Here is a 13677-nt window from a genome sequence, read left to right as displayed (position 1 = left end):
CGTCGGTATCCCAATACCTCGTTCAATCTCGTTACCGGCAAGTCACTTTACTCGTACCGTAATGCATGATCCCGTGATCAACCACTTGATCACATTGAGCTCATTATGATGATGCATTACCGAGTGGGCCCAGAGATACCTCTCCGTCATACTGAGTGACAAATCCCAGTCTCGATTCGTGCCAACCCAACAGACACTTTCGGAGATACCTGTAACGTACCTTTATAGTCACCCAGTTACGTTGTGACGTTTGGCACACACAAGGCACTCCTACGGTATCCGGGAGTTGCACAATCTCATGGTCTAAGGAAATGATACTTGACATCCAGAAAAGCTACAGCAAATGAACTACACGATCTTTGTGCTATGCTTAGGTTTGGGTCTTGTCCATCACATCATTCTCCTAATGATGTGATCCCGTTATCAATGACATCCCCATGTCCATAGCCAGGAAACCATGACTATCTGTTGATCAACGAGCTAGTCAACTAGAGGCTCACTAGGGACACATTATGGTCTATGTATTCACACATGTATTACGATTTCCGGAAAATACAATTATAGCATGAATAATAGACAATTATCATGAACAAAAAAATAATAATCATTTTATTATTGCCTCTAGGGCATATTTCCAACAATGTTATGTTTCCACCCCATGTAAACAAAATTCCCTTATTTTCTTGAATTTAAGCAAACTATTGCCACTTTTCACCCCTTCTAACGTTTTGTTGTGTTCTGACTAGTTGGTACCAGGAGAGTAAAGATATGCTCATTCTGCCAATTGATTGATTGAAAAGAAAGAAAGAAAAAGAAGAGATCATGTTGACTGGAGAGGAAGGAGATGAGGTCGATTCAGTAGTCCATCATAGCGCGCGGGCAACAATGAGAGAGGAGAGGCGAGGTGCTCCGCTTTGTCGAAGGCCTTTAAGCTATCGACAGCCAGGCTGCAACGGGCATGCATGTTGTGTTGCCTACACCGTTTCCTTAGTGTTGGCAATGGTATCAAGGAGAGATAGATGGTAGTAGTCGACGCAAAAAACAGTAGTACCAAAATAACAGCAAAATCGACAGACCAAACAAGCCCGTCTGTCCCGGGTGAAAGCTTGGCCGGTGCTGGCCGGCCGGCGGCGACGGCGCATGTGGGCGTCGCTATCCTCCTTGGAGACGTCGTCGGGAATCACACAGCCAGATCTCCTGGATCAAGTCTTTCGGGTGAAAACCTAGATCCTGCTGCAGGGTCGGGCGGTGGCGTCGTTTTCAACGTCGTTCCCCTCTTTAGGGCACCGTCTTGAAGACTTTGATCCCTTTGGTGCTTCCAACAACTGGACGCGCACGGTGGTTTCTGTGGCAACGATGATGACGGTGAGCAACGTCGGAGGCGTGGCCTTGGTCGTGGTAGTCGGCTCTTCTTCTCCGGCGTGTCCGTGGGTGTGCCTCGACTACCTGTTGCTGTGAAGTCGAAGCCACAGTGGGGGCCGGTGGTATACGATGACGCGTAACAGATGGCTCGTTCGGTGATCCTCCGTGACGCCATCCCTGCCTTCCTTAGTAGTTCGTCGTCGAAATCGGAGTTGCGTTGCCTAGTATGGATTGGTTGGAGTGTTGAGCTGCGGCTATTAGGGCTGTAGTTTTTTTTTCCTTTTCTCTTTCTTTGATCTTCGGATCTGGTCCTAGGATGTTTTCCGCTGCTTCCTGCTATTATCAATGAAATGCCAACGATGCTGGATCTTTCAAAAAAAAAAACAAGCCCGTCTATGTTGCATGCCAAGTCAGTGCTGAAACGTGGGACCAACTAGTCGGAACACAAAAAGAAATTAGAAGGAGTAAAAAGTGACAATGGTCTGCTTAAATTGAGTAGAACGAAGGAATTTCTTAAAAAGTTGTCACTAACCCGAAAAGTAGGGGTAAAATACAAAATTTACACACACAAAATTGTTAAAGTCCAAGAAGGTGAAGAAAAAGGGAAAAAAACACTCTCTAGTAAAAAAAACATGGTAATTTTGTAAGAGGTGCAAATCAGTACAAAATTTTCTAGAAGCCATAGTAAATATCTGTATGAACTACAAAGTACTCTCTCCAACTTTCCTGTGTAGAGTGTATTTGGTTTTGTTAAGATTTGTTTTAACCAACTAGAACAATGCACGTGCGTTGTAACGGGGTATAAATATTCTAGTACGTTAACTTGTGATTTACCTGTCAATAATAATGTGATTGTGTAAATAAATGTTCATCAAATTTTGACCGTGAATTACCTTATATTTTGATTGCAAGTTTTTTGCTAAGAAAATTAAAATGGAATTGGTTCAGAAGGTAAATAAATTAAGATGATTGATTTTCATATACATAAAAGTTTGGACGAATAGGTGATGAAAAGAAAGGTGAAATGAAAACCTTACGTCCTTTTTAAATAGGAGAGATAGAGATTATTCTGTTAATATGTGCTTGTTGCCCTTGTATCGGTAAAGTAATTTTTGGTATATTGCGTAGTGAAAAATTGAGAAACAAAAACAATTACAAAACTCTATGAAAATCCTTAAACTACTCCAGTGGGCGAGAATACATCCAGAAGAGTCCACTTAAAAGCAACACATTAACCTCACACATTACATGAAAATATTCCAATCCTACCACAATATAACTCGACGATATACAACTAAAATATATATGTCCTAGACTGTATAAACATATGTTCTCAATAACTACCTGATAAATAAAATATGAGATATAATTAAAACTTCAAGATAACTAAATCGAAGGCCGAAGACTGATGAGTAGAGAAACTTGGAGCCACCGGCCGCCCGATTTTAGTTGCCGCCGTCGCTTCCGCTCTTCCTCTTCAACGTCGATGGCTGCTGCTGCTGCTCACGTACTTGCCTCGACACGCCCACCATCATCTGCATCGCCGGCGTCGCGTACGCCCCGGCAGCACCGAAACCAAAAACCGACGCCGCCCCGCCCATGCCCCCAGCGCCCCCGGGCGGCGGGGGACAACGGTATCCTCCTACGGCACCGGCTACGCAGGCCGACGCGGCGCGCTGCTGCGCGTGGGAGCTGTAGCCGGTCAGGATGCACGCGCGCCCCGACTTCTCGTACTCCCGCCGGCTCGCCACGCGGGTGCTCAGCTCGCGCAGCTCCTCCACCTGCGCCGGCAGCAGCGCCTCCTGCCTGCGGTCCAGTATTCTCGCGGCCTCAGCGTACTCGCCTCGCTCCGCGGCAGCCCGCGCCGCCGCAATGTCCTCCGTCGCCTCCACGCGGAATTTCTCCCGCGCGACCTCCATGGACGGCTGCTGGTCCTTGGCCACCTCCACCGGCCTCTGCACGGCCACGTCCTCGCCGGCCACGTCCACCACCTGCCATGTCGCCGTTCAGCCTGGACGACACGAGCAAGCTTTGCGGCCCGCTCGTGGCCCGTTCAGGACCGGACCGTACGGTCCAGGCCCGGTAGAAAAACAGGACGGGCCGGGCCCAGAAATACAGACCGCAAAAAGTTTGGTCCGGTCCGGTCTTTAACCGGGCCGACCGAGCGGACCGCTGGCGCAGCAAGGCCCATCTGGCTGGACAGATCGAGGCATCGAGCGAACCCCCTCCCCTCGTTCCATTCCCCCTCCCCCCCTCCCCTCGCTCTCCTCTCCTCACAGCGCCTCCTCCTCTCCAATCCCAAACCCTAACCCTTCATCGACGGCGCCATCGCCCGCGGCTTCTCCCCTTCATCGACGGCGCCATCGCCCGCGGCCTCTCCCCTTCATCGACGGCGCCATCGCCCGCGGCCTCTCCCCTTCATCGACGGCGCCATCGCCCGCGGCCTCTCCCCTTCATCGACGGTGCCATCTCGTCCGAGTACGAGCTGGAGGAGCACGTGTACGTCGGGGACGCAGCAAGGCCAGCACGCCATCGGTCCCGTCTTCCCTGGTTCCTCGCCGAGCGCCACGAAGAGGAAGAGGTAACCTGACCTGTAACCCCGCCAAACTGAGATGATTCAGTGCTGAACTTAGATAGGTGATCTAGAGATCTAGTGTTTGAACAAGAAACTTTCTGAATTTTCTGAACTTATGTAAGAGTTTCTGAATTTTCTGAACTTATGTAACAGTTTCTGAATTTTCTGAACTAATGTATCTAGAGTTTCTGAATTTTCTGAACTAATGTAATAGTTTCAGTAGATGTAGTGTTTCAACAGTAAACTTTAGTCAAGAGATTATACTGAAAAGTGACAATAGTTTCTGAAAAAATGCTTGATTATGCACTATTGCTAGATGACTATATGTTTGTTTGCACTAGTACTAGCTGATTTAACACGTTTGGTCAGGAGATGTAGTTCTGGAGAGTAGACAGTATGTGCAGAACAAGGTTTTCTATGCTACAACAAGAAGAAGATGAATTATTTGCACTTGATGGTTGATGTACTGACTGTAGATATTATGTGCTATTTTTTTTTTGTAGAGAATGGTGAAGGAGAAGGGGAATGAGAAGGGAAAGGGTGCTGGTAAGGAGAATGGGAAGCCGAAGGGTGCTGGTAAGGAGAATGGGAAGGCAAAGGCAAAGGAAAAGAGCTTGAATTACCTAATTAGGCAAGATTCGGCGCTGCCTCCTCTAGTTCCGAGGAAGAAGAGCAAACCTAAGGTGCAGATTAAGAAGGCGAAAGACTTTCCCAATGCCCCAATGGGAGAGTTAATTTGTAGGTTAAAAAAACACCCTCCGCCTCCTCCGCGTCTCCCCGACCGCACCGGTGCCGGCGTGCGTGCCGCGGAAGCCGCTGCCTCCTCATGCATCTACTATTGTGGTAGAGGACGAGGAGAAGGAGGAGGACGACGAGGACGAGGACATGGATGAGGACAAGGACAAGGAATATGAGGAGCAGAATCTGTTTGTGGTTCCGCCATTGCAAGCGGGTGCTGATATGTCGGATGATGATACATCAGAGGGGTATAAGGAATCAGCAGATGAACTGGAAGGTGACACTATGTCCGAGGAATCACTTGTGCATGTTGTCTCTAGTGAGGAGGAGGCAAGAGAAAGGAAAAGGAAAAAGAACAAGAGGCCAAGAGCCAATGCTCCCGTTAGGACGTCATCCAATGTTTGGGCCCATTTTCACAAGGTCAAGGAGCCAGATGAGAAGACTGGAGAGATTGTGTTGAAGGCTGTTTGTAATTATTGTATTGATAAGAAGTATGCGTATACGCAAGGTGGCAGCACCTCAACTATTGGAAGGCATCATTTAAAATGTAAGAATTACAAGGCCAAGATGGCTAGGGATGCCATCCAAACAACTCTGGAATTGCGCAAAATCAATGGTACAGGAAGTGGTCCAACAATGCACCCCTCTATTGAGTATGACCAAGGAATTGTGAAGGAGCTTATTGCTAAGATGATATGTGTGCATGAGTATTCATTTAGAATGGTTGAACATGAGTGGTTCAACATTCTAATGAAGTGCATGAATCCAAATTATAAACCCATTGAAAGGAAGGCAATACGAGCCGAGTGCATGAGGGTCTACAAGAAAGAAAAAGAGGTGCTTAAATCTGTCCTAAAGGGTGTGAGCTCCATATGTCTAACTACAGATTTGTGGACAAGCAACCAAACCTTATCTTACATGTGTGTGGTTGCACACTACATAGATGGGAATTGGAATATGCAAACCCGTGTTCTTGCTTTCATAGAGTTGGACCCTCCTCACTCTGGAAATGTCATTGCAGATGCTCTCTATGCTTGTGTGACAGAATGGAATATTGAGACCAAAATAATGTCCGTCACACTTGACAACGCTTCAAACAATGATGGTGCAGTCGATGCTTTGAAGGCCAAGTTCTCGTTTCGGAGAGGTGTGCTTGTATGCATTCTGTTTTTACACATATGCTTGTTGTTTTTGCTCATATGCTTGTTGCTATGCTCATATAGAAGCTCTTTGTGCTCATATGCTTGCTGTTTTTGCCCACATGTTTGCTGTTTTTGCTCACATGCTTGCTATATTTGCTCACATGCTTGCTGTTTTTGCTCATATAAAAGTTGTCTATTGTAGGTAATGACTTCGAAAGACAGTATTTTCATATCCGTTGTTGTGCACACATCCTCAACTTGGTCGTGCAAGATGGGACGGAGGTCTTAGATAATTTGATAAACAGCTTGAGAGAGACGGTGAAGTACTTCAAGAGTTCACCTTCTCGTCTCCATGCTTTTGTTGCCACTTGCAAAAGCTTGGGTGTCAAAGTTGGTAATCATTTACACCTGGATTGTAAAACAAGGTGGAGTTCAACCTATAAGATGATTAGCACTGCCCGTGATTATAAGGAAGCCTTGACCTCTCATGCTGGTTCCAATGCCAACTATGCTTGGGCGCCGACAAACGCAGAGTGGGACATGTATGACCTTATCTCTCCATTACTTGAGAGTTTGGCTGAGGTGACAAATGCATTTTCAGGAAGTTTATATCCCACTTCGAACATCTTCTATCCATACATTGTTGGTGTCAAGCTTGCAATCAAACGTGCAATGACTAGTGATAGTGACCACTACAAGGAAATGGGTGAAGCAATGTTGGAGAAGTTTGACAAATATTGGGAAGAAAAGAACAATGCCATGGTGATCGCAACCGTCTTTGATCCACGGTACACATGCTTGTTGTTTTCACTCCAATGTTTTTTTATTCATGTGCTTGCTGCTTTTTTATTATTGTGCTTGCTGTTTTTTTATTCATGTGCTTGCTAATTCACTCCAATGCTATCATCTTTCATCCTAGGTACAAGATGAATTACATAGAGTGGGCCTTTGGAGAACTATATGGAGTAGAAGTACGAGGTGTAGGACTGAGATGAAAATCGTGGAGAAAGAGTTGGCGACCTTGTATGACAAATGTGTTTCCCAAGATAAGCGAGCTGGAAATGGAGAAAGTGTATCTTCCTCTATAAACATTCCTAGTATCCCGGTTCAAGCTGGGTATGAGTCCTTCTTATCGTCCCGTTCAACAAGAATATCAAAGAGTGAGTTGAGGAACTACTTAGAGGATGCGGTTGAACCTCGCAACAAGGCTCTTGATCTTCTTGGTTGGTGGAAAGTCAATGCTCCTAGGTACCCAATTATGGCCAAGATAGCCAGGAGGTTCCTTACTATCCCGGCTACCACCGTGTCTTCAGAATCTACCTTCAGCACGACCGGAAGGATTTTAGGTATGTCAACTCGTACTAATGAACTTTGGATATAAACTTGTCAAGTTCTCATCCTCAAACTACTTTGTCTACTTGTGTGTATTAGATGACTACAGGAGTTCGTTAAAACCGGTTATGGTGGAGGCATTAGTTTGTGGTGCAAGTTATATAAAGGGTGCTCACGTTGACTTGAATCTGGTGGTATGTTTGCCATCTTTTCCTTACCTTTTTCTTTCTTTCTTTTTTGGTCTTGTTGTGATGTGAGCATTTGTCGAACTTCCACACTTGTAGCCGAGGGATGAGAATGAAGAGGATGATGTTGAAACCATCAAGTTACCCATCGTGGAGGAGATCAACGATTGGTAACAATTCTTCCTACATGTTTCACTTGGTATACGATACCAAACATTATTTATGTGAATGTTGCTTATCTTGTAGACACTCATCATGTGGATGTTGATCTTGATCTTGCTATTTTGGAGACGAATGTCAAAGTGATCTTTCTCATGGGAAGGCTACTTTTGCATTTGGGTTATGTTCGAACTTGTCAAGTCATGAACTGTGAAATGTCACAACTAGCTTGGAGATGAACCTCTCATTTGTGTTATGTTCAACTTGCCAATTGACATGGACTTGAAATTGTCATTGCAAGTTTGTAATCGTGTCGTTCAATGATGATAAGACATTATGTTTGTGGATGTGGTATTTGTGTTGCTTAACCTGATTTGTGCTATGTTTGCTGTCAAAATCAGTTGTTTTGATGTCCAAAAAACAAAGGAAATGCTGTCCGAATGTAGTTATTTTTACTGTCCAAATTTAGTCCAGTGCCTGTTGTCCAAATGAATTGTTTGTGGATGTGATATATCTGCTGTTCCTGTCCAAACTTACCTGAAAATGTAGTGAGGAGTGATGACTTATCATATTACATCCATTCGTAAGCTTGTCACTATGTGATGCCTAAACAGTAGCTAAACTTATCTACTTGTTGTTGCACTTTTGCTTTATTTACTCTCCAAAAACAACAGATGCCTAAACTGATGACTAGTCTGTTGCATGTTCTAGCATACACTTTGCTCCTTCTCTGAATAATAGGACCGGCAGCATGCATATGTCCACGTACAGTCAGTAGCTCAGCTAGTTTCGCTCAAGACCAGGTCATGGGATGGATCGTGCGATCGGCAGCTACCTGCAACTGCATAAACAACAGCTAAATATGACCTATACGCAGCAAAATACAGTCTGCCAGGCAAGGTGACGGGCCGGTCCATTCGGTCCTCTCGGGCTTGACCGAGCTGGCCCCCAAACGGTCCGGTCCCAGAAAAGGAGCTCGTTGGACAGCTCGGTCCGGTCCGGACCGGACCGTCGGCGGCCGGTCCAAGTGGCGGCTCGGACCGGGACCGGACCGGCCCGGACCGTGTCCACCCTGACGTCCGAGTGTCAGCACAGGTTCCATCTCGCCTGCGTCACCGGCTCCGTCTGCCCGGTCTGCAACGCCCGCTGGCCATACCAGGTGTCCTCGTACCCTTATTTGCACCCGTACCAGTTCCCGCCGCCGCCGCCGCTGCCGAGGCCGATGCCGATGTGGGCGTCTCCCTTCGTGGACCAGCCATCGGCGGCGTATCCTCCTCATGGCGCCGCCGTGTACGACGACGACGAGCCGTTGGAGCCTCTGGCGGCCCAGGGGGCGCCACTCGACGACTGGGATCTCGTCCAGGACGCGGCCAACGGCGGAGGCAGGCTCGTCCTCGACGCGCACTGCGAGCACCCGGCCGTCGCGAGGGGGGAGCCGCACGACAACTTCGTGGTGCTGGTCCACGCCAAGGCCCCCGGCGCAGCCACCGCGGCGGCGGCGGAGCAGACACGCACGCCGCTTGACCTGGTCACCGTGCTGGACGTCAGCGGCAGCATGACGGGCGACAAGATCGCGCTGCTGAAGAAGGCCATGGAGTTCGTCGTCGACCAGCTCGGCCCTGCTGACCGTCTCAGCATCGTGGCCTTCTCAACGGACGCGCGTCGGCTCATCCCTCTGACGCGCATGTCGGACGCCGGGAAGGTCAAGGCCAAGGGCGCCGTGCAGTTGCTCATTGCTGGCGGTGGAACAAACATCCTCAAGGGCCTCACTGAAGCTGCCAAGGTGCTCGACGGCCGCCGGCACAAGAACGCCGTCGCCAGCGTCATCCTTCTCTCGGACGGCCAGGACACGTACAACCTGGGAGGAGGAGGTTACAACCTAGGAGGAGGAGGTTACAGTTACGGCTCGGTCTCCTGCTCCAAGAACTACCGTGCTCTCGTGCCAGGCTCCTTGCTGAGTGGCGCCGGACACCGATCGACACCGATACACACGTTTGGCTTTGGCGGCGACCACGACTCGTCAGCCATGCACACGATCGCCGAGGAGACCGGCGGCACCTTCTCCTTCATCGAGGACGAGACGGTGGTGCAGGACTCGTTCGCGCAGTGCATCGGCGGGCTCCTCTCCGTGGTCGTGCAGGACGCGCTCATCACTGTCAAGTGCGTGCACCCAGTGCGCGTCCGGGCAGTCAAGTCCGGCCGCTACGACAGCAGCATCGATGCGTACGCGCGCTCCGCCTCTGTAGACGTCGGCGAGCTGTACGCGGACGAGGAGAGGCGCTTCCTGCTGCTAGTGGATGTGCCCAAGGCCGGCGAAGCTGACGAAGTGACGCAGATCATGAAGGTGACCTGCACCTACCGCGACACGGCGACTCAGGGTGGACACGGTCCGGGCCGGTCCGGTCCCGGTCCGAGCCGCCACTTGGACCGGCCGCCGGCGGTCCGGTCCGGACCGGACCGAGCTGTCCAACGAGCTCCTTTTCTGGGACCGGACCGTTTGGGGGCCAGCTCGGTCAAGCCCGAGAGGACCGAATGGACCGGCCCGTCACCTTGCCTGGCAGACTGTATTTTGCTGCGTATAGGTCATATTTAGCTGTTGTTTATGCAGTTCCAGGTAGCTGCCGATCGCACGATCCATCCCATGACCTGGTCTTGAGCGAAACTAGCTGAGCTACTGACTGTACGTGGACATATGCATGCTGCCGGTCCTATTATTCAGAGAAGGAGCAAAGTGTATGCTAGAACATGCAACAGACTAGTCATCAGTTTAGGCATCTGTTGTTTTTGGAGAGTAAATAAAGCAAAAGTGCAACAACAAGTAGATAAGTTTAGCTACTGTTTAGGCATCACATAGTGACAAGCTTACGAATGGATGTAATATGATAAGTCATCACTCCTCACTACATTTTCAGGTAAGTTTGGACAGGAACAGCAGATATATCACATCCACAAACAATTCATTTGGACAGCAGGCACTGGACTAAATTTGGACAGTAAAAATAACTACATTCGGACAGCATTTCCTTTGATTTTTGGACATCAAAACAACTGATTTTGACAGCAAACATAGCACAAATCAGGTTAAGCAACACAAATACCACATCCACAAACATAATGTCTTATCATCATTGAACGACACGATTACAAACTTGCAATGACAATTTCAAGTCCATGTCAATTGGCAAGTTGAACATAACACAAATGAGAGGTTCATCTCCAAGCTAGTTGTGACATTTCACAGTTCATGACTTGACAAGTTCGAACATAACCCAAATGCAAAAGTAGCCTTCCCATGAGAAAGATCACTTTGACATTCGTCTCCAAAATAGCAAGATCAAGATCAACATCCACATGATGAGTGTCTACAAGATAAGCAACATTCACATAAATAATGTTTGGTATCGTATACCAAGTGAAACATGTAGGAAGAATTGTTACCAATCGTTGATCTCCTCCACGATGGGTAACTTGATGGTTTCAACATCATCCTCTTCATTCTCATCCCTCGGCTACAAGTGTGGAAGTTCGACAAATGCTCACATCACAACAAGACCAAAAAAGAAAGAAAGAAAAAGGTAAGGAGAAGATGGCAAACATACCACCAGATTCAAGTCAACGTGAGCACCCTTTATATAACTTGCACCACAAACTAATGCCTCCACCATAACCGGTTTTAACGAACTCCTGTAGTCATCTAATACACACAAGTAGACAAACTAGTTTGAGGATGAGAACTTGACAAGTTTATATCCAAAGTTCATTAGTACGAGTTGACATACCTAAAATCCTTCCGGTCGTGCTGAAGGTAGATTCTGAAGACACGGAGGTAGCCGGGATAGTAAGGAACCTCCTGGCTATCTTGGCCATAATTGGGTACCTAGGAGCATTGACTTTCCACCAACCAAGAAGATCAAGAGCCTTGTTGCGAGGTTCAACCGCATCCTCTAAGTAGTTCCTCAACTCACTCTTTGATATTCTTGTTGAACGGGACGATAAGAAGGACTCATACCCAGCTTGAACCGGGATACTAGGAATGTTTATAGAGGAAGATACACTTTCTCCATTTCCAGCTCGCTTATCTTGGGAAACACATTTGTCATACAAGGTCGCCAACTCTTTCTCCACGATTTTCATCTCAGTCCTACACCTCGTACTTCCTACTCCATATAGTTCTCCAAAGGCCCACTCTATGTAATTCATCTTGTACCTAGGATGAAAGATGATAGCATTGGAGTGAATTAGCAAGCACATGAATAAAAAAACAGCAAGCACAATAATAAAAAAACAGCAAGCACATGAATAAAAAAACATTGGAGTGAAAACAGCAAGCATGTGTACCGTGGATCAAAGATGGTTGCGATCACCATGGCATTGTTCTTTTCTTCCCAATATTTGTCAAACTTCTCCAACATTGCTTCACCCATTTCCTTGTAGTGGTCACTATCACTAGTCATTGCACGTTTGATTGCAAGCTTGACACCAACAATGTATGGATAGAAGATGTTCGAAGTGGGATATAAACTTCCTGAAAATGCATTTGTCACCTCAGCCAAACTCTCAAGTAATGGAGAGATAAGGTCATACATGTCCCACTCTGCGTTTGTCGGCGCCCAAGCATAGTTGGCATTGGAACCAGCATGAGAGGTCAAGGCTTCCTTATAATCACGGGCAGTGCTAATCATCTTATAGGTTGAACTCCACCTTGTTTTACAATCCAGGTGTAAATGATTACCAACTTTGACACCCAAGCTTTTGCAAGTGGCAACAAAAGCATGGAGACGAGAAGGTGAACTCTTGAAGTACTTCACCGTCTCTCTCAAGCTGTTTATCAAATTATCTAAGACCTCCGTCCCATCTTGCACGACCAAGTTGAGGATGTGTGCACAACAACGGATATGAAAATACTGTCTTTCGAAGTCATTACCTACAATAGACAACTTTTATATGAGCAAAAACAGCAAGCATGTGAGCAAATATAGCAAGCATGTGAGCAAAAACAGCAAACATGTGGGCAAAAACAGCAAGCATATGAGCACAAAGAGCTTCTATATGAGCATAGCAACAAGCATATGAGCAAAAACAACAAGCATATGTGTAAAAACAGAATGCATACAAGCACACCTCTCCGAAACGAGAACTTGGCCTTCAAAGCATCGACTGCACCATCATTGTTTGAAGCGTTGTCAAGTGTGACGGACATTATTTTGGTCTCAATATTCCATTCTGTCACACAAGCATAGAGAGCATCTGCAATGACATTTCCAGAGTGAGGAGGGTCCAACTCTATGAAAGCAAGAACACGGGTTTGCATATTCCAATTCCCATCTATGTAGTGTGCAACCACACACATGTAAGATAAGGTTTGGTTGCTTGTCCACAAATCTGTAGTTAGACATATGGAGCTCACACCCTTTAGGACAGATTTAAGCACCTCTTTTTCTTTCTTGTAGACCCTCATGCACTCGGCTCGTATTGCCTTCCTTTCAATGGGTTTATAATTTGGATTCATGCACTTCATTAGAATGTTGAACCACTCATGTTCAACCATTCTAAATGAATACTCATGCACACATATCATCTTAGCAATAAGCTCCTTCACAATTCCTTGGTCATACTCAATAGAGGGGTGCATTGTTGGACCACTTCCTGTACCATTGATTTTGCGCAATTCCAGAGTTGTTTGGATGGCATCCCTAGCCATCTTGGCCTTGTAATTCTTACATTTTAAATGATGCCTTCCAATAGTTGAGGTGCTGCCACCTTGCGTATACGCATACTTCTTATCAATACAATAATTACAAACAGCCTTCAACACAATCTCTCCAGTCTTCTCATCTGGCTCCTTGACCTTGTGAAAATGGGCCCAAACATTGGATGACGTCCTAACGGGAGCATTGGCTCTTGGCCTCTTGTTCTTTTTCCTTTTCCTTTCTCTTGCCTCCTCCTCACTAGAGACAACATGCACAAGTGATTCCTCGGACATAGTGTCACCTTCCAGTTCATCTGCTGATTCCTTATACCCCTCTGATGTATCATCATCCGACATATCAGCACCCGCTTGCAATGGCGGAACCACAAACAGATTCTGCTCCTCATATTCCTTGTCCTTGTCCTCATCCATGTCCTCGTCCTCGTCGTCCTCCTCCTTCTCCTCGTCCTCTACCACAATAGTAGATGCATGAGG

At 47.0% G+C, this 13677-nt stretch overlaps 2 protein-coding genes across 2 annotated transcripts; one reads left to right on the top strand and one right to left on the bottom strand.

The window, feature by feature from the left end:
* Nucleotides 1-4765: 4765 nt before the first annotated feature.
* LOC123106021 (zinc finger BED domain-containing protein RICESLEEPER 2) lies at nucleotides 4766-7840 on the top strand. The gene is made up of 6 exons (XM_044528218.1): nucleotides 4766-5822; nucleotides 6020-6605; nucleotides 6737-7163; nucleotides 7249-7343; nucleotides 7434-7504; nucleotides 7581-7840. The coding sequence occupies exons 1-3, from the start codon at nucleotides 4823-4825 to the stop codon at nucleotides 6810-6812; spliced, it is 1662 nt and encodes a 553-aa protein (XP_044384153.1). The 5' UTR covers nucleotides 4766-4822; the 3' UTR covers nucleotides 6813-7163; nucleotides 7249-7343; nucleotides 7434-7504; nucleotides 7581-7840.
* A 2755-nt stretch (nucleotides 7841-10595) lies between these two features.
* Nucleotides 10596-11785, bottom strand: LOC123108431 (zinc finger BED domain-containing protein RICESLEEPER 1-like). Its single transcript, XM_044530222.1, has 4 exons — nucleotides 11273-11785; nucleotides 11093-11187; nucleotides 10932-11002; nucleotides 10596-10855 (listed from the first exon to the last, which is right to left on the bottom strand). Coding segments are annotated over exons 1-4 (639 nt in total). The 5' UTR covers nucleotides 11745-11785; the 3' UTR covers nucleotides 10596-10854.
* Between the last annotated feature and the right edge of the window lie 1892 nt (nucleotides 11786-13677).

The sequence above is a fragment of the Triticum aestivum genome, chromosome 5A (genome assembly GCF_018294505.1).
Source record: "Triticum aestivum cultivar Chinese Spring chromosome 5A, IWGSC CS RefSeq v2.1, whole genome shotgun sequence".
In the NCBI taxonomy this organism is placed as follows: Eukaryota; Viridiplantae; Streptophyta; class Magnoliopsida; order Poales; family Poaceae; genus Triticum; species Triticum aestivum.
This window is presented reverse-complemented; position numbering and strand designations above follow the sequence as displayed.